The following is a 24,393-nucleotide window of genomic DNA, read 5'->3' on the forward strand; positions in this document are numbered from 1 at the left end:
TATGGTCTATTCTACTCCAGGCTTTATTCGAAATTATTACCCACTTAGCTTATTGTTTATAAATGGCTGGTAACATGTGACTGTTTATACCTTAAGTTTTTATGGTGTCCTGCACATTCTTTTGGTACCAGATATACTCCGTACTTAACAAGTGGAAGAAAGTAAAGCGGATCGAGGTTAGTGCTCGTTACGGTGATGGTGGTCGATTGCAGCCGGTGTCGGTAGTAAAACAACAAGCGTTACAAATGTAACAAAACACACTGACGCGTTACTTGTTTGTGGATCTTGCTGAATACATGCTGTAATATTGTGGATAAACTGCAACATTGCTATCATTCGTGACGCTTCTTTATATTAGACTTTCAAGTATGAAGGAGTGATGTAAGGGCTTATTTGGTTTAATTCCAACATTTGTACGTCTACAAAATATTCAAAACAAATTTAAATGCTCCCTAATCTAAATCTATAGTTGGTGTTGGTTTAACAAGATGGTCTGGGCTGTTTTTCTTTACTTGGCCACTGTTTACTAATAGAATTCCCCAAGTGTTTTTGCTTTTATAGGCAAAACACAACGTTTGCCAATGTGCATGCAGGATCCTTAAAGGGACAGTTCGCCCTAAAATGAAAAATGACATATGCTTATTTTGTTTCAGCCTGTATTCTGTGGATCACGAAAGGAGATGTTTGGCGAAATGTAAGGAGTTGACAACCTCAGGACCCTTTCAATGACCCCTTTTTTATATAATGCAATGACTAGCACTCTCATTCTGCCTGACAGCATGAAGATTAGTGAAGGATGACATAAATTATATTTTTAACTGCCTCTTTATGGGCAAAGCCTTTATATACTCTCTTGTTTGGAAGAGGAGGGATGTCTTGACAAGTTTAGACATGCAGATTAGTTTGACATTCAAGGGTTAGATAATCAAAAAAAAAAAAAAAAAAAAAAAAAAAACCAGTCATTTACTCTTGTCCTTGTAATTCCATATGAATTTGTTTTTGTTTAGTATTAGTAATGAAGATGAAGATTTTTTTTCTTCAATAATATATGTCCATTTAAAGTCCAACCAAACAAAATTTTCTTCAAGCAAGCATTCTGTCGACTATGTTTGATGTGTATCTGTATGTGTTGATCAATGTTTATATCTGAATTAAAGGCTAAATTAAATTTATTCATCATATAAAGTGATCATATCTCTTCAGAAGACTTGGGTTAAACCACTAGATTCATATGGATTTATTTTAAGATGACTATTTGTACTTTTTGCAGCTTGCAAATGATAGTATACCTCTTAATAGATTAAATAAAAAAAAATCTTCATTAGCTCAAAATGGTTTTGGAACGACTTTTTTGGGTGAATTATCTCTTTAAGAGCATTTTCCATGAGTTCAACAGTAATATAGTAACAATGAAGGCATCAGAAATGCCAGTTTCAGTGGTTCAATCATGTATGGACATTTTTATTACGATAGAGTGCTCTGGCGGCACACTCCTGAAGACGTGCCAAAGACATTTACAGAATTCAAATGTAATAAATTTTAGTGTATGTGTGTGTGTGGATGACCTGTTTGCGCTGATCTGTGCATTTAATATGCAAGATGGTCTGTTTTTAGTTCTTTCACTTGTGAGGAGTCCGTTGTTTAGGTTACTACATTCATGGGACCCTTGAGCTCAAAGACATCATGGACTTGATTCACTGAGGCATTTTGATGAGCTGCACGTCAACAATGAACAATCCGAAGCGAAACAATCTTGAACAATCAGTTCATTGTCATCGACTTTTTAATTTTTCATAGTCATGTGAGCTGTGTAAATGTATCCAGACGGTTCATCTGAAGCTAATTTAGTAGAGTGGTTGTTAATATTTGATGGTGCAGTGGACGTTAGACTGTATTAAACAGATTGGTGTTTTAATGAACTTCATGATATGTGACTTAAACTGTCATTTTGTTCTGTGCAGCTGGTATCTTTTGCTGCTCTCATGGGCTTGGTTGTCCTACTTTCTATCTCTGGCCCAACAACTTGACTAGCAACTGCTGTTTTGGACCTCTGAGTCAAAAGATATTATTCCAGCAAGTCATCACCCACTTGGCTTCTTCTGCTAGAGTAGGTTGATGAAATGGCAGGTAGTGGTACTCAATAATGTGTTGTGACTATTATCATTTATCATTGTGATGAAGCAGAAGCATTATCCTCAGCTGGCACTGGCAGCACTCACTTTGGTTAGTGCTCTCATGGCTCTTTGCTTTAAGTGAAAGGTTCATTTGCATGACACGTCCAGGTCAATCTACAGCAAGAGTTTTGCATTAGTACTTGAGCTATTATCATGCTACAGTATCTGTCGAGGGCTTTTGTGGTTGTTTTTGTTTTGATTTGTTTTTCTATCTATTTTTATAAAACTTTTTATAGTCGGTGCAGTGAATAGCTTACTTAACAGTCTCGCATTTCGTTGATGCATGAATTTAAATGTATAAATCACTTGGCTCAAAGCAGGGGCTATTTATGGGGTCTTTCACCGGTAGCTTTTGACCCGTAAGCTTCACAAAATCATATTTGTTGTCCCGAAATAATTTGGTGTGCACAAGTGCTTTGATTTAGTTTCAGTGCTACAGTGTCTTGAGGGCCTCATCAACAAGGCCATTGATATTATAACGTTATTGCTGGGAAGCAATTCTCCACTCAGTTATAGCCTGCTGGGAGGGCTGTTCAGATTATTATTATTATTGCACATGAAATGTACAGCTTTATAGTGTCAATATAATTAAATACATACAGCTTAATATATCTTGCAGGAATTTGCACAGCTGTTGCTGAGGGAACCAGGCTTTGACATTTTCTCGAAACCTATGAATCTAGATGTGGTTATCAGGATTTTAGATTTTTGGATAAAAGTTCATTATTTTCCATAATGTAATGATAAAAATTAAACTTTCATATATTTTAGATTCATTGCACACCAACTGAAATATTTCAGGTCTTTTATTGTTTTAATACTGATGATTTTGGCATACAGCTCATGAAAACCCAAAATTCCTATCTCAAAAAATTAGCATATTTCATCCGACCAATAAAAGAAAAGTGTTTTTAATACAAAAAAAGTCAACCTTCAAATAATTATGTTCAGTTATGCACTCAATACTTGGTCGGGAATCCTTTTGCAGAAATGACTGCTTCAATGCGGCGTGGCATGGAGGCAATCAGCCTGTGGCACTGCTGAGGTGTTATGGAGGCCCAGGATGCTTCGATAGCGGCCTTAAGCTCATACAGAGTGTTGGGTCTTGCGTCTCTCAACTTTCTCTTCACAATATCCCACAGATTCTCTATGGGGTTCAGGTCAGGAGAGTTGGGCAGGCCAATTGAGCACAGTAATACCATGGTCAGTAAACCATTTACCAGTGGTTTTGGCACTGTGAGCAGGTGCCAGGTCGTGCTGAAAAACGAAATCTTCATCTCCATAAAGCTTTTCAGCAGATGGAAGCATGAAGTGCTCCAAAATCTCCTGATAGCTAGCTGCATTGACCCTGCCCTTGATAAAACACAGTGGACCAACACCAGCAGCTGACATGGCACCCCAGACCATCACTGACTGTGGGCACTTGACACTGGTGTTAGGTAATTTTGGCATTTCCTTCTCCCCAGTCTTCCTCCAGACTCTGGCACCTTGATTTCCGAATGACATGCAAAATTTGCTTTCATCCTTCTGCCGCTATTTCTGGTTCAAAAGTAGCTTGACCTGGGGAATGCGGCACCTGTAGCCCATTTCCTGCACACGCCTGTGCACGGTGGCTCTGGATGTTTCTACTCCAGACTCAGTCCACTGCTTCCGCAGGTCCCCCAAGGTCTGGAATCGGTCCTTCTCCACAATCTTCCTCAGGGTCCGGTCACCTCTTCTCGTTGTGCAGCGTTTTTTGCCACACTTTTTTTCCTTCCCACAGACTTCCCACTGAGGTGCCTTGATACAGCACTCTGGGAACAGCCTATTCGTTCAGAAATTTCTTTCTGTGTCTTACCCTCTCGCTTGAGGGTGTCAATGATGGCCTTCTGGACAGCAGTCAGGTCGGCAGTCTTACCCATGATTGCGGTTTTGAGTAATGAACCAGGCTGGGAGTTTTTAAAAGCCTCAGGAATCTTTTGCAGGTGTTTAGAGTTAGTTAGTTGATTCAGATGATTAGGTTAATAGCTCGTTTAGAGAACCTTTTCATGATATGCTTATTTTTGAGATAGGAATTTTGGGTTTTCATGAGCTGTATGCCAAAATCATCAGTATTAAAACAATAAAAGACCTGAAATATTTCAGTTGGTGTGCAATGAATCTAAAATATATGAAAGTTTAATTTTTATCATTACATTATGGAAAATAATGAAACTTTTATCCAATATGCTAATTTTTTGAGAAGGACCTGTGCTGAGGGAACCAGGCTTTGACATTTTCTCGAAACCTATGAGTCCATATCAGTCTTATAGTAGTATAGTATTGTTTATATATACTATTAAAGTTTATATTAATATTTGGAAGTAGCTTTTATTTTTATATTCATTTTTATTTTAGTTTCTTGTTTTTTTGTCTTTGTCTTAACTCGTTTTATTTTGTTATATTACTATTTATTATTTCTATTTTTTTTTTATTTGGCATATTTTAGTTAACACTTTGTTCTGAAAAACACTTGTCACATATGCCTCACACAGCTGTTCCCTGTATAAATGAATAAATTTAACCACACACATGCTCTTTTCTCAAAATTGCTTGTTCTGGCCTTTTACTCTGCCGAATTAGTAAAAGTAGATTGAAAATGTAATCAACTCATTAATTCTCATTCTCATTGTTTATTAAAATTGGCTGATTAACGTGTTTACATGGCACTTACAACACTGACATATGACCACATTCTGATATTATTCAGAATTTTCATGTCCATGTAAACATGGTCAGTGTGGCTTTCATGCACTTATGTGGGCTCTTGCTAAAGCCATTGGTCAGATTCATTCAGGCTGTCATTCAAGATTTGAAAGCTTCTCTCAGGATATGTTTGGCTTGTTTTCCTCTCTTCACAACTCAGAGCAAATCAAATCACTTTACGCCCACATCCTCCCTGATCTGTGGGAGAGAGGCGTGCTGCAGCTGTGTGGGATCCATTCGCTGCGGAGAGAGAGAGAGACGGGAAGGAGAAAGAGAGAGGCAGACAGAAAGCGAGAGAATGAGAGGAGGCTCTCTTATAAACACTAGGATCAGATAATGCCGCTTTCTGTTTCTCGTGTGGACTAAAATAAAACTGTATTTCTTCAGGTCCTCAGAGAGCTTTGTAGCACCATGTCATTAGCGCTCGGAATGCGTTTGGTAAGTAATTGAAGCTGATACTGTGACTATAAGTTTGGATAATGGTTGTTAGCTTGAATTATTGATAATTGGAAGTGAGAAAAGGGTTAAGGATGGGGCAGCAATAAGAGAAAACGTTCAGTGACAGGTGGTCTTTAAGTCTTAACAGCTGTTTAGCTACGTTTGCTTGTCCAGGACGTTTCTTTTTAATTGCTGTTTGGGTTTGGTGGCTGTGGGCACTGGGTGGAAGATCTCGCCTACATGTGCATAAATGATAAAACCATCATAGAATAATATGGTTATTGCCAGAAGTGTTTTATCACAAGGATGTTCAGTTTATCTCTTAGTATTTTGTTGGACCTGCAAATAGAGTTTTGCAATATGGCTGTACTTTGTTTAAAGAGTATTTTCTGGGTCCATTTATATCGTTCAGGCTGTCAGTGAGGACAAAACTTCCCACAAACCCTGAGGTTGACCGTTCAGTGAACACTTGTGTCAGTGATATTGAAGAGTTTTTAAGTTATGCATCATTTTCTGTTGAATTGGTATTATAGACCCAAAATGAAAATTGTCATCATGTACTCACATTCATGTCATTCCAAAACCGTATGAGCTTCTATCCTGATTCCTGTGTGAAACACAATAGAAGATACTTTAACAACGCAATGAAAGTCAGTGGGGTCCAATGTAACATTTTTTTGGGTGAACTTTCACTTAAAGCATAATAAATATGTCTGTATTCCGTTCTTGTCTGTCTGTACACCAGATGCTCACTGGTACAGTGTTTCTGGTTCTGTGTATCCTCCTCTCGCTCTTTCTCGCAGTCAGACCTCGGGTGCAGGAGAAGGACATAAACGACAAGGACAGACGTCCCACCTGCTTCCTGTTAAGGCCATGTGTTGTTTAATGCAAGAGCAGAACTGGAAGTGTGTAACAAGGTCCTGTCAAAGAGACAATATCCTGCCCTTAAGAGGAATAGTTGAGCCAAAAATGAACTTTCTGTCATTATTTACTTGCCCTCATGTCATTCCAATCCAGTATGTGTTTTCCTCCATATATGTGTATGTATTCACAAGGATTTTCACATGAATCTTTTCATTAAAGTAACAGCTACTGATAATATTCAGAATCCCTGCTGCAGCTGTCAAATCAGAAGCAACTAACCTCAAGACGTCAAACTCGCACCAAAAGACATTCCAGACATTTGATTATTTTTGATTTTAAGATTTTCAGTGAATTTTATTTTAGTCTGTTCCTTAAGCAAAGCTATAATATTTTATTTTAGAAGATTTAGAATTTAATGTTGTCGCTTTTATATTGTTTTCCCTCTGCTAAATGACTAAATGTAAATGTATATGGCAAAAACTAAATTATTAAAAAATGTAATTTGACATTATTACTTTTACTATTTTTTTTTTGTAAAAAATAATGTAGCCTAATGGGTTTGAAACGACATGTGGGTGAGTAAATAGTGAAAGAACATTGATTTTTTTTGTGTGCACTCTTCACTTTCCCACAACTTTGGTCTTGCTAGAAAAATTTGTATTTTTCTTTACATTTGAGGATCTTGTTGATCATTGACATTGTCTCTGTGCTACTGTTTGTGTAGTATGTAATAGCAGGGTGCAGATGACGGTGAGCATATTTCAGTGTGTGGCATTTGGTTTGGATAGGTACTGTAATTTGTGTGCAAACCATTTATTTTCCAAGCAGTGTGATTATTTTCGGGAGGCGTGTGACCTTTTGACTGTTTGTAGGCAAAGAGTTTGCATGTGCATAAAAATGCTGTAAACCTCCAATAATTACATTTTAGGAACAATTTAAAAGACATAACTCTTGTACAATGTTTTGCCTGACGTTTTTACCTGTTTAGAACTGTAGCCCTTTACTAATGCACTATATTTTAAGCCAGTAGCATTGTTTGAGACCAATCAGACTGAAATTAAGACACTGAAAACCTCCCCCTCTGCAGTACAAATTAATTAATGCTCTATATTTTAAGTCAGTAGCATTGTTTGAGACCAATCAGACTGAAGTTGGTCCTGAAAACCTCCCCCTCTGCAGTACAAATTAAATTGAGCTTGGACTATGGTAAAGTTGTCCTCCATTTGTTTTTCACCGAAGAAAGAGATTTAATTGACATGAGAATGAGTAAATAATGAAAGAATTTTTGGGAGAGCTTTTCATTTTTAATCTTTTTCCAACGTTCCCAGTCAAATAAACTCCCGCTGTCATCTTCTGAACGACACCACCTGTTCATGACTCTGCAAAGATTCCTCCCTTCAGTCACTGTTGTCATAGTCAGATGTGTGATTCATGGGGAAATCCTAAACTCTTTTAGCACACTCCCTCTCTCTCTCTCGCCTCCATGCTGCGAATTTAATTGGGGAAAGAGCCACATAAAAACAATAAGTGGTAATTATGCCTTCACATAAACAGTGGATTGATTCAGACATCTGATACTCTTGGCTCGGACAGAGATTTGAACTCTCTCACTCTCTCAGCAAACACTCATTTTCTGGCCGGATGATTGACTGTGACAGTTGACTGCATAATGTAGGCTTGCATGTCATCATAACTGTAGAAAAAATAGATGCCATCTTTCAGTGACGCATAGGAGTTTTACTTCCTCTAAAGTGGTCTAAATCGAAACCCTTTAGTAGACAGCAAAATGATTGCTTAATTGAGACCTTTTCCTTTCTGCCCTCAGAACATTTCAAAGTAAAACTCTTCTGCAAGCTTTCATTAGGGAAAATAGCAGTCTTCTGCATTTTCAGAAGAGTTCGAGTTGAAGCATTTTCATTCCTGCTTATTAGAGATATTAATTGTATTTGAAGTAGGAAGGAAGACAAACCACAAGCTCTTTGCTCTTTATCTTTGTGGAGTCTGAAAGTTGGTGTTTCTTTCAAATAATGAGGCAAATACATTGAGGCGGCCACCTGTGCCAGACAAATAATGTTGAGACAGTGTTGGAGCTGTGCAATTATTAAAGCTGGATTTGGGTATTTGTGTGTCGGCTCTAAAGTTCAGCTGGCTCGAACTGCCCTAACATTTGACTCGTTCTCCCTGCAGTGTCCTCATTATTATTTAATATTTGCTCTGATATCAAAAGGGAGGGAAATGAAGCCCATCAACTCCTGCATTAGTAAAGAGGCGGTGGTCGCACACCTTCATCTCCCTGAGCCTTTTTAAATGCTAACACTTTGTTTCATGAAATAACACCAAATACACACTCAGTTAAAGGGCCCTGTGAACTAAAAGCCTCCTGATATCAGTGCAAGAAAATGGCTTTAATCTCGATTCGGCTATCGTTTTCAAATCTTCAGTTAATTGCTTCTTAGTGGCTTTGAAAATCTTGATTGTAAAGCACCCAGGGAGCTGAAAGGGTCTTGATGACATGAGAAAAACTTCCTCTTTCGCCTGACCGCAAACTTTCTGCATTAGCTTTGCAATTCTCGTCTTGATCCTCTGTAAAATCCTCATGCATAGAGTGGCACCGGTCCCGTTGGGCATTAGAGGAGGACGAATGAGAGTGAGTCACGTGTGGGTGACACCACAGTCTCATCCACAAGCAGCATGACTGCAGGCCTGGCAGATTCTCTTCTTGCTTTGCACAGTGTTCATGCCACCTCCTTGACCAATATGCCCATCACACATTTCAGAGCTATTTTGTTTTACATGCAATCTGTGTTTGGCATTAAAAATGTGCTTATAGGATTTTGGACATCTGATCTATGCAGACAGAATTTTAAAATTGAGCCATATATCTCTCATAATATTTGGGGAGTTTCCATGATGTACAGTAGAAATACTCAAGTATTTTTTTTTAGATTTAGTCATTTATTTTTTATTATATACGTTGAGTTTTTACTATACTGATTAGAAATATTGAATTATAGAAATGTTAATCAGCAATGTAGATATAAATGAAATTTAAATATATGTTCATTTTTCTCATTGGGTCTATTTAAAAATGGGCCAAAATTCCATAATATATATTTTGTCACCAGTTATTGAGTCTTGGGGAGCGAGAAAACCCATTTCCAAATAAATGATAAAAGTATTCAAATTGTTATGACTGAGAATAACTTGTCCTAACATGCTAAATCCATTATAAACTATATGCTATGTATTACAATGATAGTGCATGTATTTTTCATAAGCTCTTATTAATTAGAAAATCAGTTAAAGTAATTGGTCTTTTAAAAATTAATTTGTCACATCACTGAAATGAAATGGCAACTGCATTAATTGTAATTTTTTTGTGTGTGCATATTTTTATATAATTTTTAAACTCAAATCTATTTTTTGTTTGTTTTCAAATTTTTTTTTTAATGACTTGTTCATGATTACCACGAAGATCCTTCCACTCATATTTTAGGTGCAGTGGATGTGTAATGTACCAACAAAGTTCCCTCGCGGTGGGCTCATAACCTTTTTTCAGGGGATGCTGAACATGGGCCGTGAAATGTTACAGTATGCTGATAAGAGGCTGTGAAAGTGCAGCTGAAGTGCTTGGGGACTGTAAAGTTGGCATTTAAAAAGTCATAATAGCAAGAAATGTTTGGGCGGTGGAAGAAGGTGACCGTTTTTGGTCCTGAATAATATCGTCAGTGTGGAAATTCAGGCAGTGGCTCTTTTGATGTTGCTTGAGAAAAATAGATGTGGACACACAAAGCAACACCCTTCAAAAGGTGGAAGGAAATGTAGGATGACTGCAAATTAATTTTGAATTGAGAGATTTACCAATGCCAAAAAAAAAAAACAATGCCTTCTCGGTGGTTGTTTGGGTGTTTTTTCCCCCTTCTTGAATGGGCAGTCACGTACGTCATGTGAACACAAAGTGTGTGTTGGTTCAGTTGAGCTGTGGCTCATCTGAGTAAACAGGGGAGTGCTGGAGCTGGTGCACTTATCTAAAGAGCAGCTAAATGTGCTTGCTTCTTTAGACAGGCTGGAGTCTATTCAACTTGATTAGATGCAGCTTCGCTGTGTCCAGAAATTCTTCCTGATAAAGACAGAATGTGGGGCATTTTTCAAGCTTACTTCATTCCTTGTGAGCTATTATAAACTTTGTTCTCTTGCCAAAAACAGGAGCTTTAAATGTAGTATCAGCAGACTCCTTCATCTTAAAATCCCTGTTAAAAGGCCTGAAATTCCTGCAGTCAGCAGTGTGTGCATGTCTGTCTAATGGCAATATGAAAAGGAGGTTTTGTCATTTCTACAGCCTACATAAACTTGCCCCATTTGGGTGTTTCTTGGCTATTTTTTTGCCATAATAAGCAAACAAATGTAAGCAAAAATATATTATAGTCTGGTTGCCATGTTTCTATCACTGGTTGAGATGTACATCTTGTGGTGGTAGGCCTAAATGAGTCAACAGGATGGCAAACATGGTTTTTGAGAGGTATTACTGTAATCTGTAATTTGTTTGTTTCATTACTGATTTCTTTTTTCTTTATTTCTTTGTACTTTCATTTGTTTATTTGTTTTCATTTATTTATTCAGTAGTTTATTAATTCATGTGAAATAGTATGTTTGTTTTTGTTCATTAATTTGTTTGCTCAGTAGTTCATTATTATTTTGTTTGTTTTTGTTCATTCAATTGTTTCATTTATTATTAGTTTGTTTTATTTGTTCATTAATTTGTTCGGCCATTGTGTCATTCATTCGTTTTTGTTTGTTCATTTATTTGGTCTTTTATGTTCTTTTTGTCTTTATTTATTTTTTATTCATTTGTTCATTAATTTGCTTCTTTGATAATTCAGTAGTTAATTCATTTGTTAGTTTATTCAGTTGTTCATTTATTTGTTTGTTTGACCAAATTCAATGTGATTTTCAATACTGGAGATTGAGGTGTTTTTGTTTGTTTGTACACTTTGTATACTGGAGATCTCATTGAGGTGTTTTTGTTTGTTTGTACACTGTAGGGTCCAACAGTCTGAATGTACACTGAAAATCTGAGATTCACATTTTAACTTAAAGCGATTAAACTAAAAAAAAAAAATATTATTTTAATTTGTGCTTATTCTGAAAGGCTTATTGGAAGATTCCGTTGCAATTTTTTTTGCAGGTTTATTCCTCTGGCAAATGTTAAATTACTTAATTTAAGGTTGTTTGTTTGGGCATATTGCAACCAGCACAAGATGATATGTTTTCATGACGCTCAGAGGCACCGAGGGTCCCAGTAGAATTGTAGCAGTAGACTTGTATCCTCCGCTGGGCGCTCCCGGACCTTTGTTCGTAATATCAGTAAGAGCTCCCGTTACACTCTGTTTAGAAGATCTCCCATTCTTCGGTCGACAGCCGCAAGGATGGAGGGCTATAAATGAAACCTATTTGTTTTGCAGGTGTACTGATTCTCACTGCATTCATGGTTGAAATAAAAGGCTCCCACAACTGTACTGTGCCATTATATGATTAGAGTACACAGTGACACGGAGAACAAAGAAACATTGTCATCCTCTCTGAGACCGTTATTGACCACGCTCATGTTACAGCAGGTTTAATGAGATTAGTTTGATGCAATAGCTGAAAAGGGGATCCATTGGCGGCCTTTCAGTCCACAGGTGATCTGGGTGAAGATCGAGTGTCTAGAGTGAACTTTGAGTCTCTTGCTTTTACAGTTCATCTCCTGCTGCTGAGGAGTAAGGGCATTTGTCCCGAGGGTCCCATCTTCACCATCCAGTTCCGGCCTATATTGACTGAACAGTTTGCTTAGAGTGGCCACATGCACTTTCAAGCCAGGGACTGATGGAGGAAGTCAAGCAGTTATGAGCAAAAAGTATTTAAACCATGCATGTAATTGCTTAGGTTTATATTGACACACCCTGTGACCGGTTTGATGGACTGGAGAGTGCCAGAGACTCACTCAATATGCATTCATGTTTCTACACTTGAAAGCCACAGGCATATTGGAGATGAGCATATTTGGCCATAAAACATTTAGCTTGTGTTGTGGTGTAATAATATTAACCTCAGCCATTTTATTTCCTTTGTGCATTCCTGAGCTGCACCGCTCTGTCTCTGTCTGAGCACTCTGCTTTTCATGGAAGTGTCTTGTATAAGTGTCTTAATAATTTTACCAAAGGGCCATATATGGTGTTTTCTAGGAACAAGGTGATGGGATGCAAGCTTTATAAAGGAAAGTGAGATCATTTCTGAAGGACCTTTACAGAGTTGCTGGTAAAAGGACCATATTTTACACTTTCTAGTATTTGATTTTATTTTGAATATATATTTCTATTAGGCCTGGGCTAACCTTTACTGTCCACATATTAGAGCAGTTATGCATGGACCAAGATGCAGAACACGATGGGATAATTAACCAAATATGAAAATTTTGTCATTTTGTTCACTTTTGTTCATCTTCGGAGCACAAATCAAGATATTTTTGAAATCTGAGAGCTTTCTGACCCTCCATAGACCGCAAAAGAACTACCATGTACAAGGCCCAGAAACGTAGTAAGGACATTGTTAAAATAGTTAATGTGACATCAGTGGTTTAACCTTTATGCATCGTGGTTAGGGTTGGGTATCGTTTGACTTTTATCAATTCCGATTCTGCTTATCAATTAAATAAAGATATCAAACATTTCTCTCTTTTTTGCAAAGCATTTATTGAGGCTGAATCCCATGAACAAAAATCAATAGGCTACATAAAAACTGGACTCTTTAAGAGTGTGCAAACGTTTTGAGAGTTTTGTTTATGTGTAAAATAGAACTCTATGATTCTGGATAAATTGAGTTTTTTTTATTTTTTTTATTTTTTTTTTCCCCCAATGGAAGTTGTGGTTCTCTTATGATTCTGAAAAAATTTTTTTTAATAATGTATGATTACATGACTCTCTCAAGATGTACTTGTTTCATTACTGGATGAATCAGCGTCCAATTCCTGACCTTAAGTATCCAATTCTGGAATCGGAATTGATTTTCGATTACCAGCCTTAATCGTGGTGCTCTCATGATCACATGTCCAAGACTGACACAGATGAGAAGAAAGTCATTATTTTAGTTTTCTTTGCAAACAAAATTATTCTCGTAGCCTTGTAAGATTAAGGTTGAACTACTGATGTCACATGACTATTTTAACAATGTCCTTACTACATTTCTGGGTCTTGAATGTGTCAGTTGCGGTGTGGTCTATGCAAGGTCAGAAAGCTCTCAGATTTCTTCAAAAATATCGTAATTTGTGTTTGGAACGACATGAGAGTGAGTAATTTTTGGATTATGTAATTTGGGTGAACTATCCCTTTAAAACCATGATAGGTGCTGAATGAACCATTTTAGTAGTTTTCATGATTGATCTGAATGGCCTAGAGAACCAAGAACAAAAAACAAACAAAGTGCTGATCTCTTAAAACGGAGACCAAGATATTCATTATACATTCAGAAACACTGGTTTGGCAACCTGTTGAGTAAATGTTTGAGTAAATAATGACATTATTTGACCAAATAATGGTTGAGTAAATAATGACAGAATTTAAATTTTTTATAGAACCATCCCATTATTGTCAATAGATCTGTGGTTGACTCTCATTTTGAGTAAAGATCTAGTCGGCTGGATTTCATTCTCATGATGGGGCCTACTATCTCATGATTTGTCCAAATATGGAAATGAGCAATGAGTTTATGTACCCGGTGGGCTTTGCAGACTGTTTAGACACTGGACATATCAAGAAACATCTAGTGAGAGTTGAAGCAAGACTCCTTCAACTGATTTGCTGTTTTGTTTGGGAGTTTTTAATTTAAATAAAGGCAAAACCTGGGTTTGTCATTTGTTTAGGCCTGCTGTCGATGCAGAACTCAGGCAAATGATGAATACGTCAGCACTCAGGTTGGTGTTTTTGTAAGGCTCTCACTCTTGATCCTATGAGGATTACAGGCTAAGGGCGAGAGCTAGGCTGTTTTCCCTCTGGTATGTTAGATGTTTATATTGTGCGCACACCTGCGTCGTTCGTCCTCTGACGCTGCCTACAGCTGCTGTTGGCTCCCATTTCCTCCTACTTGTAACGCCATCAGCAAATAAAAGATTTGTTTTAGTCAGATGGGCCATATGGAAAATGTATCAAATTACCTGTAGTGAGCCTTAGTGTAACTTTTATTGTAATGAAATTTGGGAGAGTAAATGGAAAGTAACCGAACACTGTACATTTGAGCCAAGCAAAGCAACAGCCTCCTGTTGCCTCAGATAAACTCACTAAATATAGAAACTTTTACTTCAGGATTCCCAGGCTGGAGCACTTTATATTGGCCACTTAAAAGCAGAGAAATTAAAAGAGATGCTACAACATGCTAATTATACTATAAAAAAAGAAATTACATAAAACAATATATTAAATAACAATAAGTAAAAAACATTTACATATGTACACAATTTGTACACAAGTACAAAAGTTGTGGGTTGTTTCTCATACTCACTGAGGGTGTTAAATATTGTTAAATATTACTACAATCTAAAATAACGGGTTTCCATGTTAAAAATATTTAAAAATGTAATTTATTCCTGTGATGCAAAGTTGAATTTTCAGCATAATTACTCCAGTCTTCAGTCTCACTTGACCCTTCAGAAATCATTCTAATATGCTGATCTGCTGCTCAAAAAAACATTTCTTATTATTATACCTGTTGAAAACATTTGCGCTGATTAATATTTTTGTAGAAACCAAGATGTTTTTTTTTTTTTCAGTATTATTTAATGAATAGAAAATTATTAAAGAACATAATTTATTTTAAATAGAAATCATTACAAATGTTTTAATGTCACATTTGATCAGTTTAATTTGTTCTTGCTGAGTTAAAATGTTAATTTCTTTCTTTGAAAAAAAAAAAAAAAATCGAACTGACCCCAAACGTTTGTGTGTGTTTGTATTCCCATGCTTTTGGCCAACACAGATGTGTAAGGGGTGATAAGGAAAACCTTTTGCAATCCACAGTAGCATGGAAATTAAACGCTGTTTTGCCAGGCATCAACTTGGGATGTCAAGCGCATTTTGAGTTTTTGTGAAAGTAAGACATTATTATGTCTACTTTTTCAATAGAGCACAACTTGTGTTTTTTGGGGGAAGAGTCTCTTAAAAGCCTCATGCACTTTGTATGACTCTTTCTTCAGTTTGCCTCTTCTTTGAAGTTGAGCTCTCTGTAGGCCACTGTTCAAAATCTTCATCAGCTACTGTGAACCGAGCCTTACCTTTGCCGACTTGGGTCAAAGCAATACAAAAAAACCCCTCTCTTCCTGCATTACTTAGGACATGGGAGTACTAGTTATTATATTCTGCGGAAACGGGTTGATATTTGGAGAACACGTCAGTAAAGTTTGCTTGAAAGTGAAATTGGCTCACACTTCTCAAGGTCCTGGCTGACAGTGAGGTTGGGCATACCGGGTAACTCACATGCTGGTGCTTTTATGTGTAATGACTCAGCCTGATAAAACACAGTGGCCAGTGTTGAATGTGCACAGGCTGTGATATGATAGCAAACAGCTGAGGAAAACAATGCAGATCCTCTTCAGTATGATGCTAAATAATGTAAACCAATGCCATGTGGAGCTTCCTTGAACTTTGCTGAGTGCCTTAGGGTTTTTTGCTAAATTTCAGAATGCATCAAAATACTGCTGCATAGCTATTAAAAAAAAACTGACATTGCAATATTTGATAAGAGGTTTGTGTCTTTCTTTCTTCAGTCGAAATGAAATTAAGGTTTTTGAGGAAAACATTCCAAGATTTTTTTCCATATAGTGGACTTCAACAGAGACCAATAGGTCGAAGGTCCAAATTGCAGTTTCAATGAAGCTTCAAAGGGCTCTACATGATCCCAGCGAGGAATAAGGGTCTTATCTAGTAAACAATCATTTTTCAAAAATAATTTATATACTTTTTAACCACAAATGCTCATCGTGCTTTAGCTCTGCAATGTGCGTCCGTTACACATCCTTAACGCATTAAGTTGGAAATGTCATGTGTGACTTGGGCAGAAGTACCAACTCAGTGTTTACAAAGCGAATGTGCGAGACTAAATCAAATGCCCTTTACAAAAAAGAAAATCAGATGGAGTTCAGTACTACTTCTTCCCACGTCACGCATGACCTTTCCAACATGACTTTACGTAATGTGTGAAATCATGGACATGCTTCGCAGAGCTAGTGCAAGATAAGCAATAGTGGTTAAAAAGTATATACATTTTATTTTATTTATTTTTTAGAAAATTACAGATACCTTATTCCTTGCCGGGATCATGTAGAGCCCTTTGAAGCTGCATTGAAACTGCAGTTTGGACCTTCAACCCGTTGTCCACCATTGAAGTCCACTATATGGAGAAAAATCCTGGAATGTTTTCCTCAAAAACCTTAATTTCTTTTCAACTGAAAAAAGAAAGACATGAACATCTCAGATCATAGGGGGTGAGGAAATTATCAGGAAATTTTAATTCTGGAAGTTAAAGCTGTACAATTAATCATTCAAACACCCATGTAATCTAATTCTAAATGACAACGATTCGCCTATGTCCATCTGACCTTTGAAAAAGTCATACCGGAACATTCAATTCTGCGTTGGTTCTGCCGCTGACGCAGAGAGCATACAGTTAATGTTGCATGTTTAGGTAAGAAACAGCTTCACAAACAGTCTGTCCAACTACCCAGTATTATTTCTGTCTTACAATCATTCATATTATCACAGAAATACTGGGATGAAAGATTATAGTTCAGATATAAACATTGATGTCTATGGCAGTGATCAAAATAGAGCAATAGATCAAAATTGAAAGTAACTGGCTCTTCAAATAACGTTTATGTCGATTGCATTGACAGGTGACTGGAAGAGGACATGTTTGGATTACTTAATTTTTCTGTGGCTACGACATATTAACTCGTGGGAACATGATATTATGTTGTGGCCACGAGATCATTTTGTTGAGGTAACGACATCCTTGTGTCATGGTCACGCAATGTGAAGTCGTGACCTTGTGATGCTATATTGAGGGAGCAACATTTTTCTTGTGGCAATATAGTAAATTTCTGTGTATGCGATTAAACTGCACAAAGAAAAACAAAGATTAACTTGCATTGCAAAGAATTTATCATCAATGTACTTTTGTAATCTACTAGCAGGGGCTTATTGAACAAGCCAAACTTTGACCCCTTGATTCACAGAAGTGATTTTTAAAAGTGAACTTTGTCGCAACACATTCCAACATAGGCATCCATTGCTCTTGAAGATAGCTTGCAGAAATCTCTGCTCACAATTTGGTAGATAATCAGTACTTTTCAAGTCAAATGTCCCTCCCACTTTCCAGATTGTTCTTACACCCCTGATTTGCTTAGCACTACTGGAGCATTTGAAAATAATAGAAAGGGAGAGAGAACTATAAAAAGAAAGAGGAAAAAAGAGGAGGGTTAGAAAGACAAAAGAGAAAGGGATGGAGAGAGGTGATTCGAGGGGAAGGAGTGATGCAGAAAGGAGGGATGAGCAGTGAAGACCAGCACTATGATTTATACCCTGTAATTTTCTCCCTCACTACCTCCCCCTCAGCTTCCAACACATAGCATCACATTTATTTGTGTTTACCATCTTTCTCTTGCCCTCTCGCATTCCTCTGGAATATCCCTTTTTCTTCTCTTCATACAGGCCAGCTGAACAGATTCAGAGTGGCATTTAAGAGTAACAACTCACATAAAGTCAACATTTGTATTTGCAGCCCAGTCTGATGCATCTCTTAGCGAAACAGGATATGCGATAACAGTAACTTGATTTTTATCCATCATGAAACGATTGAATTGATTGGTGATTTCAAATGAAAAAGGAAAGAGATTTCAGAGATAGAATTAATTGATTTTTTTTTTTTTTTTTTGAAAGACTTTGAACAGTATGGACACTCTTAAAAATAAAGGCACTTCACGCTGCCATAGAAGGACCTTTCTTTTCTAAATGGTTCCATAAAGAACCTTTAACATTGGAAGAACCTTTCTGTTTCACAAAAGGTTCCTTGTGGCGAAAGAAAGTTCTTCAGATTATAAGAAGGTAAGAAAGAGATGGTAACCTTTGACAGAATGGTTCTTTGTGGAACCAAAAATGGTTCTTATATAGCATTGCTGTGAAGAACTTTTTAAGCACCTTTATTTTTAAAGGGGTCATATGATGTTGCAAAAATAACATTATTTTGTATATTTGGTGTAATGAAATGTGTTTATGTGGTTTAAGTTTCAAAAAACACATTATTTTCCACATACTGTAAATTATAGTTTCTCCTCTTTGCCCTGCCTTCTGAAACACGTTGATTTTTACAAAGCTCATCATTCTGAAAAGAGAGGTGAGCTCTGATTGGCCAGCTATCCATTGTGTTGTGATTGGCCGAATACTTCAAATGTGTGACGGAAATGTTACACCCCTTACTATACTGTGATGCCATGTGTCCCGGAGCGCCGAGACAAAAACATTAAAACCCATTATAAATAACGCATTTGTTGCATCCAGTGGGGACATAATTACAGATTATAATGACAATACCAGTGGTTCTTAATTCCAGTCCTCGCGCCCCCCAGCTCTGCATATTTTGCATGTCTCTCTTTAACACACTTGATTCAGATAATCAGCTCGTTAGAAGTGAGCTCCGTGCATGAACTGTGTTCCGATTGACATGGTCCCTACACAGTGTTCATTGCTCCCTACTCCCTGAGCAGGGGAAATCTGTTGAAGTTTATTTCACTTTGGAACATTCATTCACAGATTTGCGCTGCACAACGTCTTCAATTCACAATATACCTCTGTAAATAAATACAATTTAAATTGACGTCTCGCACACTTCAATGCACTTTGAATGGAACATATATGTTCGCTTCAAACTTGAATCATGGCGGAATATCCTGTGATGTCCACTTCGCAGGGCACTTACGTTCAAATATAACAAACGTCTGAAGCCATAATGTGCAGAGCAGGGGGGTGTCCAAGTCCTTGGTTTTCCCGTGGAATTGGGCTACTTTAACACTGTTGCCGCGGGTTGTTTTTCATGTCCGCGGGTTGAAGCGACCCCAATAACATGATATTTAGCCTCTGGAATGCAAATTTTTCTGGAGGATCCCCGCCAAGAAACATGTATTTTATCCCCTGGAATGCGATTTTTACCGGGGAACCCCACCCCCTCGAAACGCGATTGGGCTAGTTTTGAGTAGCAATTAGGTGGGTTTTGTTTGCAAAAACCTGGCAACCCTGACTGGAATTGAGATCCGCTGACTTATACTGTCTTTTTTCGCATTGCCTTGCATCGCGACGCATAAACAAAACCATGTCTGCATTTGTGATCAGAGAAACAACAAAACATCATCAGTGGTGTTATTTAAATATGTAAACGTACTTACAGACTGTGAGTCAGAACAGCCGGCATTGTAGTCTTCTCTTCCAGGATCAGGAAACAGTCCTCCCATAAACATCTGAATATTTGGGTTGAACTGTTCTGGAATAGTGTTGTAAATACAACTTAACCACTGATTTCTAGTTGTGTCCTCTTTTGGAAGATCAAACAAAGTAGTTTCGCTTTCACAACAAAACACACAGCATCTCCACAACATGGTGGTGGCGGCGGCGGCGGTAACAGCAAGAATAAGTTATGCCTTCTTTCTTTTAACATTTGGGTGGCGTTATGCAAATCTTCCCACATCGTGACGTAGACATGTGAGGGGCATGTTAGAATGAGCCGTTTTATGAGGGCGTGGTTGACTCTTAACTTTTATAAAGAATATCTCTTTGGATTTGAGACTTTAATCTTCGCAACTTTACAGATCTTCTTTATTCACCAAGAGCTTGTAACACTCCAAAGAGAAAGGAAAAATTGAGATCGTATCAAATGACCCCTTTAAGAGTGTACTAAAAAATAAACTAATAACTGTTTTAATTTATTTTTATTTATTTATTGCTAAAAATGACACTTGCATTACTTTTTCCACTAGACTTGGTTTAAGACATTCATAAATCTTTATTTTTAATTAATTTTTTATATAATCACTAATGTTCAAACGTTTGGGGTCAGTACAAGTATTATTAGTTGTAATTATTATAATTGTATTCTACAAAAATACCATGCAGCCCAACTCAAAGATTTCAACACTGATATTAAGAAATGTTTCTTGACCACCAAAAAAAAAAAAAAAAATTTATCATGTGACACTGAAGACTGGAGTAATGTCTGCTAAAAAATTCAGCTTTGCATCACAGGAATAAATTACATTTCAAAACATATTCAAATTGAAACTGGTTATCTTAAATTATAGTTATACTTTTAAATATTTATTGAAAAAGTAATTAGGATATTATGGTGTAAGGAGTAAAATGAGCGTGTTACTTTTGAGACGTTATCGCCAGCACTGGTTAAAGTAAATGGGGTTTGCATGTTGACTTAGGGGACACTTAGTGAGTGAGCAGCTAATGTGTTTTGGATACTTTCTCTGGGAGGTTTCCTCTCTCAGCATAATGCCCACCCACGACTCTCCTTCCTGAAAGCAGTTTGATGAGCTCCAAAAAGTGTCTAATCGATCGCTTTGGGGTTTTATGTCTTGTTTGCGTGCCAATAAGGCTCCATTTGCAAGCTTGCACTGATACTCATAAGAAACCCTGAGTGTAAACAAGCATGAAAAGAATGACGAATGCATCCAGAGTTGAATGAATGCTTTTGGCTCTCTTATATAATTAGGCCATGAAATGAGTTCAGTGACTGAATCTATTAACTTTAGCATTGAAATAGAGCCCCTGAAGTATTTTTAATTACTCCAATTCATCAGACGGCGTGTTCTGTCATGGGCATTACTGAACTGAGAGATTCACAGGTTTTCTGTGTGTTAGGATTTTCCTTTTCAGAGCTCATTATATAGAGGTACTCGAAAGAGATTACTGTTTGCTTGCTTACTTTCTTAACAGACAGTAACTGTTCTATCTTTTGTCTTCTTTTGTTTCTTTCAGGTGTAATGAGAGGGCAGTTTGTGAGCAGATGATGGACGTTGAGGCGTCATATTCAGAGTTCATAAACTGTGATCGTACAGGTCGCAGGAACGCAGTGCCAGACATTAAAGGAGAGGCAGTAGCGGTGGGGACTGGTGAACTATCCAAAGACATGGCTCAGATGGACCTGAAAGCTGCAGGTGCGTCACACAGCTTCACTTCTTCTTGCGAGGCAGCAGCTGTATTAGATATTCCTCCAACATTCTCCTCTCCACCTCTTCTACCCCTCCTTCTTTTTCTTTTTGTTGTCCTTCTCTTCTTCCTGTCTTCCTTTCTTTATCTTCTTTTTCTGCATCTTATCTGTCTCCTCCTCCTCCTCCTCCTCTTCTTCTTCTCATCCTTCTGCTCTGTCTCCATTTTTTTTCTCCTCCCCCTCCTTTATATTATTTTCTCCTCATCTCTTCTTTTTCTCCTCCTCCTCTCTCTAAACCTTCTTCTTCTACTTCTCCTTCTCCTCCTCTCCCTAAACCTCCTTCCCTTTCTTCTTCTTCTCCTCCTCTTCCTAATCCTCCTTCTCTTACTACTTCTCCTTCTCCTACTCTCCCTTTATTCTCCTCCTCTTCCTAATCCTCCTTCTCTTACTACTTCTCCTTCTCCTAGTTAACCTCTTCTCTTACTTCTTCTCCTCCTCCTCCTTTTCATTATCCTTCTTCTCTGACTACTACTTCTCCTCCTCCTCCTAATCCTCCTTCTCTTACTACTTCTCCTTCTCTTACTAAACCTCTTCTCTTACTTCTCCTCCTCCTCCTCCTCTTCCTAATCCTCCTCCTCTTACTACTTCTCCTCCTCTTCCTAATCCTCCTCCTCTTACTACTTCTCCTCCTCTTATCCTCCTCCTCTTACTACTTCTCCTCCTCTTACTAAACCTCATTCTTTCTTCTTCTTCTTTCCTCCTCCTCCCCTCTTCTTAATCCTCCTCCCCTTACTATTTCTCCTCTTACTAAAGCTCCTTCTCATTCTTCCTCTTTTTTTCTCCATCTCTTCCTAAAAATCCGTCTTACTACTTTTTCTTCTCCTTCTTCTTGTCATCCTCCTCCTAATTTTTCTTCTCATCCTCCTTCTCCTCATCCTCATTTACTGCCTTGTTTTTCTACTTCTCCTTCTTTAACCTCCTCCTCTTTTCCTCCACCTTCAACCACCCCTAAACTACTGCCATCTCTTTCTCTCCTCCTCCTCCTACATTTTATTCAACATTGTCATCTTTTGCTTCTCCTCCTCTTCCTCCCTTCCTTCTCCCTTTTCCTTCTCCTCCTCCTCCACCTTCAACTACTTCTGCTTATCCTCCTTCTTCTTTTTGTACCCCATGACTTTTAATGTGGTTTTGTGTGTGTGGTTTTGCATTAATGTTATGTCAAAGAATGTAAGAATAAAACCTTGCTTTGTTAGAATGTTCCTATAACAGAAACTCATATCATCTGTTTTGCATTTATTTACAAAAAGAGTTACGATTATTCCTTTGTATTTTATCTATTAGATCATCTATACTTTTTTACACTGAAATATGTAATGTAAACAAGAAAAATATAACACTATAAGTGAACTGTAATATGAAGTGGCTATATAAAGCTATGAAAGCTAACCTTTAAAACTTTGCAGAAACACTCTGCAAAGGTATTTCCTTCAGTACATTTTTCAGTATTCTGATTGCAGTAATTTACTTTAGTAATTCTGCACAACTATCTGCTCTTTCATCACATGAACAGCACTAATGTCTCCTGACTGCCAGTGGTCTATCAGGTCATATTTGTTATGCAACACTGCATCAGTTTGGCCCCTGTAATGACTTGCTTTGTGAATACGGTAAGACTGTGATACATGAACACATTACAAGTGTCGTTCACAAAAGAGGATGAGAACCAAAGGCTTTCACTGGCCTTTCTTTCACAACGTCCCTTACTTTATCCAGGACACGGCTCTACAAGGTCACAGTGTCCAGACTGAACATGAATAGGTTTGGTGAGTTTGAATGGAGTCTGTCACCAATGACAAAGATTTATTATCTGCCCTCTCAACAATAACTGCTTCCTTGACCGTTTCCTATTCGTATGGGAAATTTCAACTCTTTCCTACTGAAATAGGAGCAGCATCTGTCTCTATTTGACCCAGTTTCCTTAGTTCACATTCTTGGCACTATTTTATCTCTGAAATAACCTGAGACTTTCCCATGACCATGAGGACTCTGTTAAGAATGTTTAGCTGGAGAATATACTGGGCATGCAATGTTGAAGCAAAAAGGTTTGTCATTATCTGTGTCTTGTAGAGGGAGATGCTTCTGGATCTCCAGCCCCTGAAGCAGAGGCATCTGGGAGCCAGGATAAACAGGGGACAGAGGGACCGTCATAAAGATGAAGAATGAACCGGAGGAGAGAGGAAAGCTGGGGAGTTCTCTCCTTTTCTAATGAAAATTCTCCTCATCTTTGGTCGTCAGGCAGCAGTAAAGAGCTCCTCTCATAGACTGCCATTAAAAGGTGGATGTCCACCCATTGCATGCTGTTGAGTGCCTAAGAGACAGATGGAGAAGACACTGCCTTTGCAAACACCACTAAATGGGACGAATGTGTCGAGGACTGTATTCATCCACAGCACTGAGTGAGGGAAGTTTGTTTTTTCTAACAGAGGTTGAGCAGAAGCACAGGCGTTTTGATATTTTTCCATCCTAGACTTCAACTAAACCGTTCAATCTCGTGTTGAGTTACTGTTAAAACAAATACTCAGAGCTACTGTAAACTATATAGTACCAAATATAGCCTTTTTGTTACATCCTATGACATGGATGGCTCAGTTTTAATTTTTTTTTTGATTGTTTTTTAAACAATGACCACTACAGTTGAAGGTGGTCTGACTATAGAACAGAATTCTCAAATATTGCCTGCGGTCAGAAGAGGTTTGTTTCTATACTTCTATATTATATACTGTAACACAAATGTAACATAATTAACAATATTTATGTAGTATCTGAGTTATTGCTTTCTGCTCCTGGCACTGTTTTGTGGTTTTTGTCAGACTCTCAGAAACACTCATTGCATTTATATTGTGACCTATAAATATAAGTACCTCAGAATAAAAGGAATGACATTATTGCTTTCAGTGACTTTATT

At 37.6% G+C, this 24,393-nt stretch overlaps 1 protein-coding gene across 2 annotated transcripts; it reads left to right on the top strand.

The window, feature by feature from the left end:
- Positions 1-136: 136 nt before the first annotated feature.
- LOC109054125 (cAMP-dependent protein kinase inhibitor gamma-like) lies at positions 137-24,373 on the top strand. Of its 2 annotated transcripts, none has more exons than XM_019071433.2 (3): positions 137-176; positions 21,257-21,435; positions 23,556-24,373. In XM_019071433.2, the coding sequence occupies exons 2-3, from the start codon at positions 21,285-21,287 to the stop codon at positions 23,636-23,638; spliced, it is 234 nt and encodes a 77-aa protein (XP_018926978.1). In that variant the 5' UTR covers positions 137-176; positions 21,257-21,284; the 3' UTR covers positions 23,639-24,373. The 2 variants fall into 2 exon arrangements, with proteins under 2 accessions (XP_018926978.1, XP_018926979.1); XM_019071434.2 differs by lacking the exon at positions 137-176 and adding an exon at positions 4,997-5,336.
- The last annotated feature ends 20 nt before the right edge of the window (positions 24,374-24,393 follow it).

This window comes from Cyprinus carpio, chromosome B23 (assembly GCF_018340385.1).
Source record: "Cyprinus carpio isolate SPL01 chromosome B23, ASM1834038v1, whole genome shotgun sequence".
NCBI classification, from domain to species: domain Eukaryota; kingdom Metazoa; phylum Chordata; class Actinopteri; order Cypriniformes; family Cyprinidae; genus Cyprinus; species Cyprinus carpio.

Bases quoted from the DNA above. Each gene is read 5' to 3' on its own strand.
- LOC109054125 (XM_019071433.2), top strand. From the start codon at position 21,285: ATGATGGACGTTGAGGCGTCATATTCAGAGTTCATAAACTGTGATCGT. The intron at 21,436-23,555 runs GTGCGTCACACA...TGTGTCTTGTAG, and splicing joins GATGGACCTGAAAGCTGCAG to AGGGAGATGCTTCTGGATCT.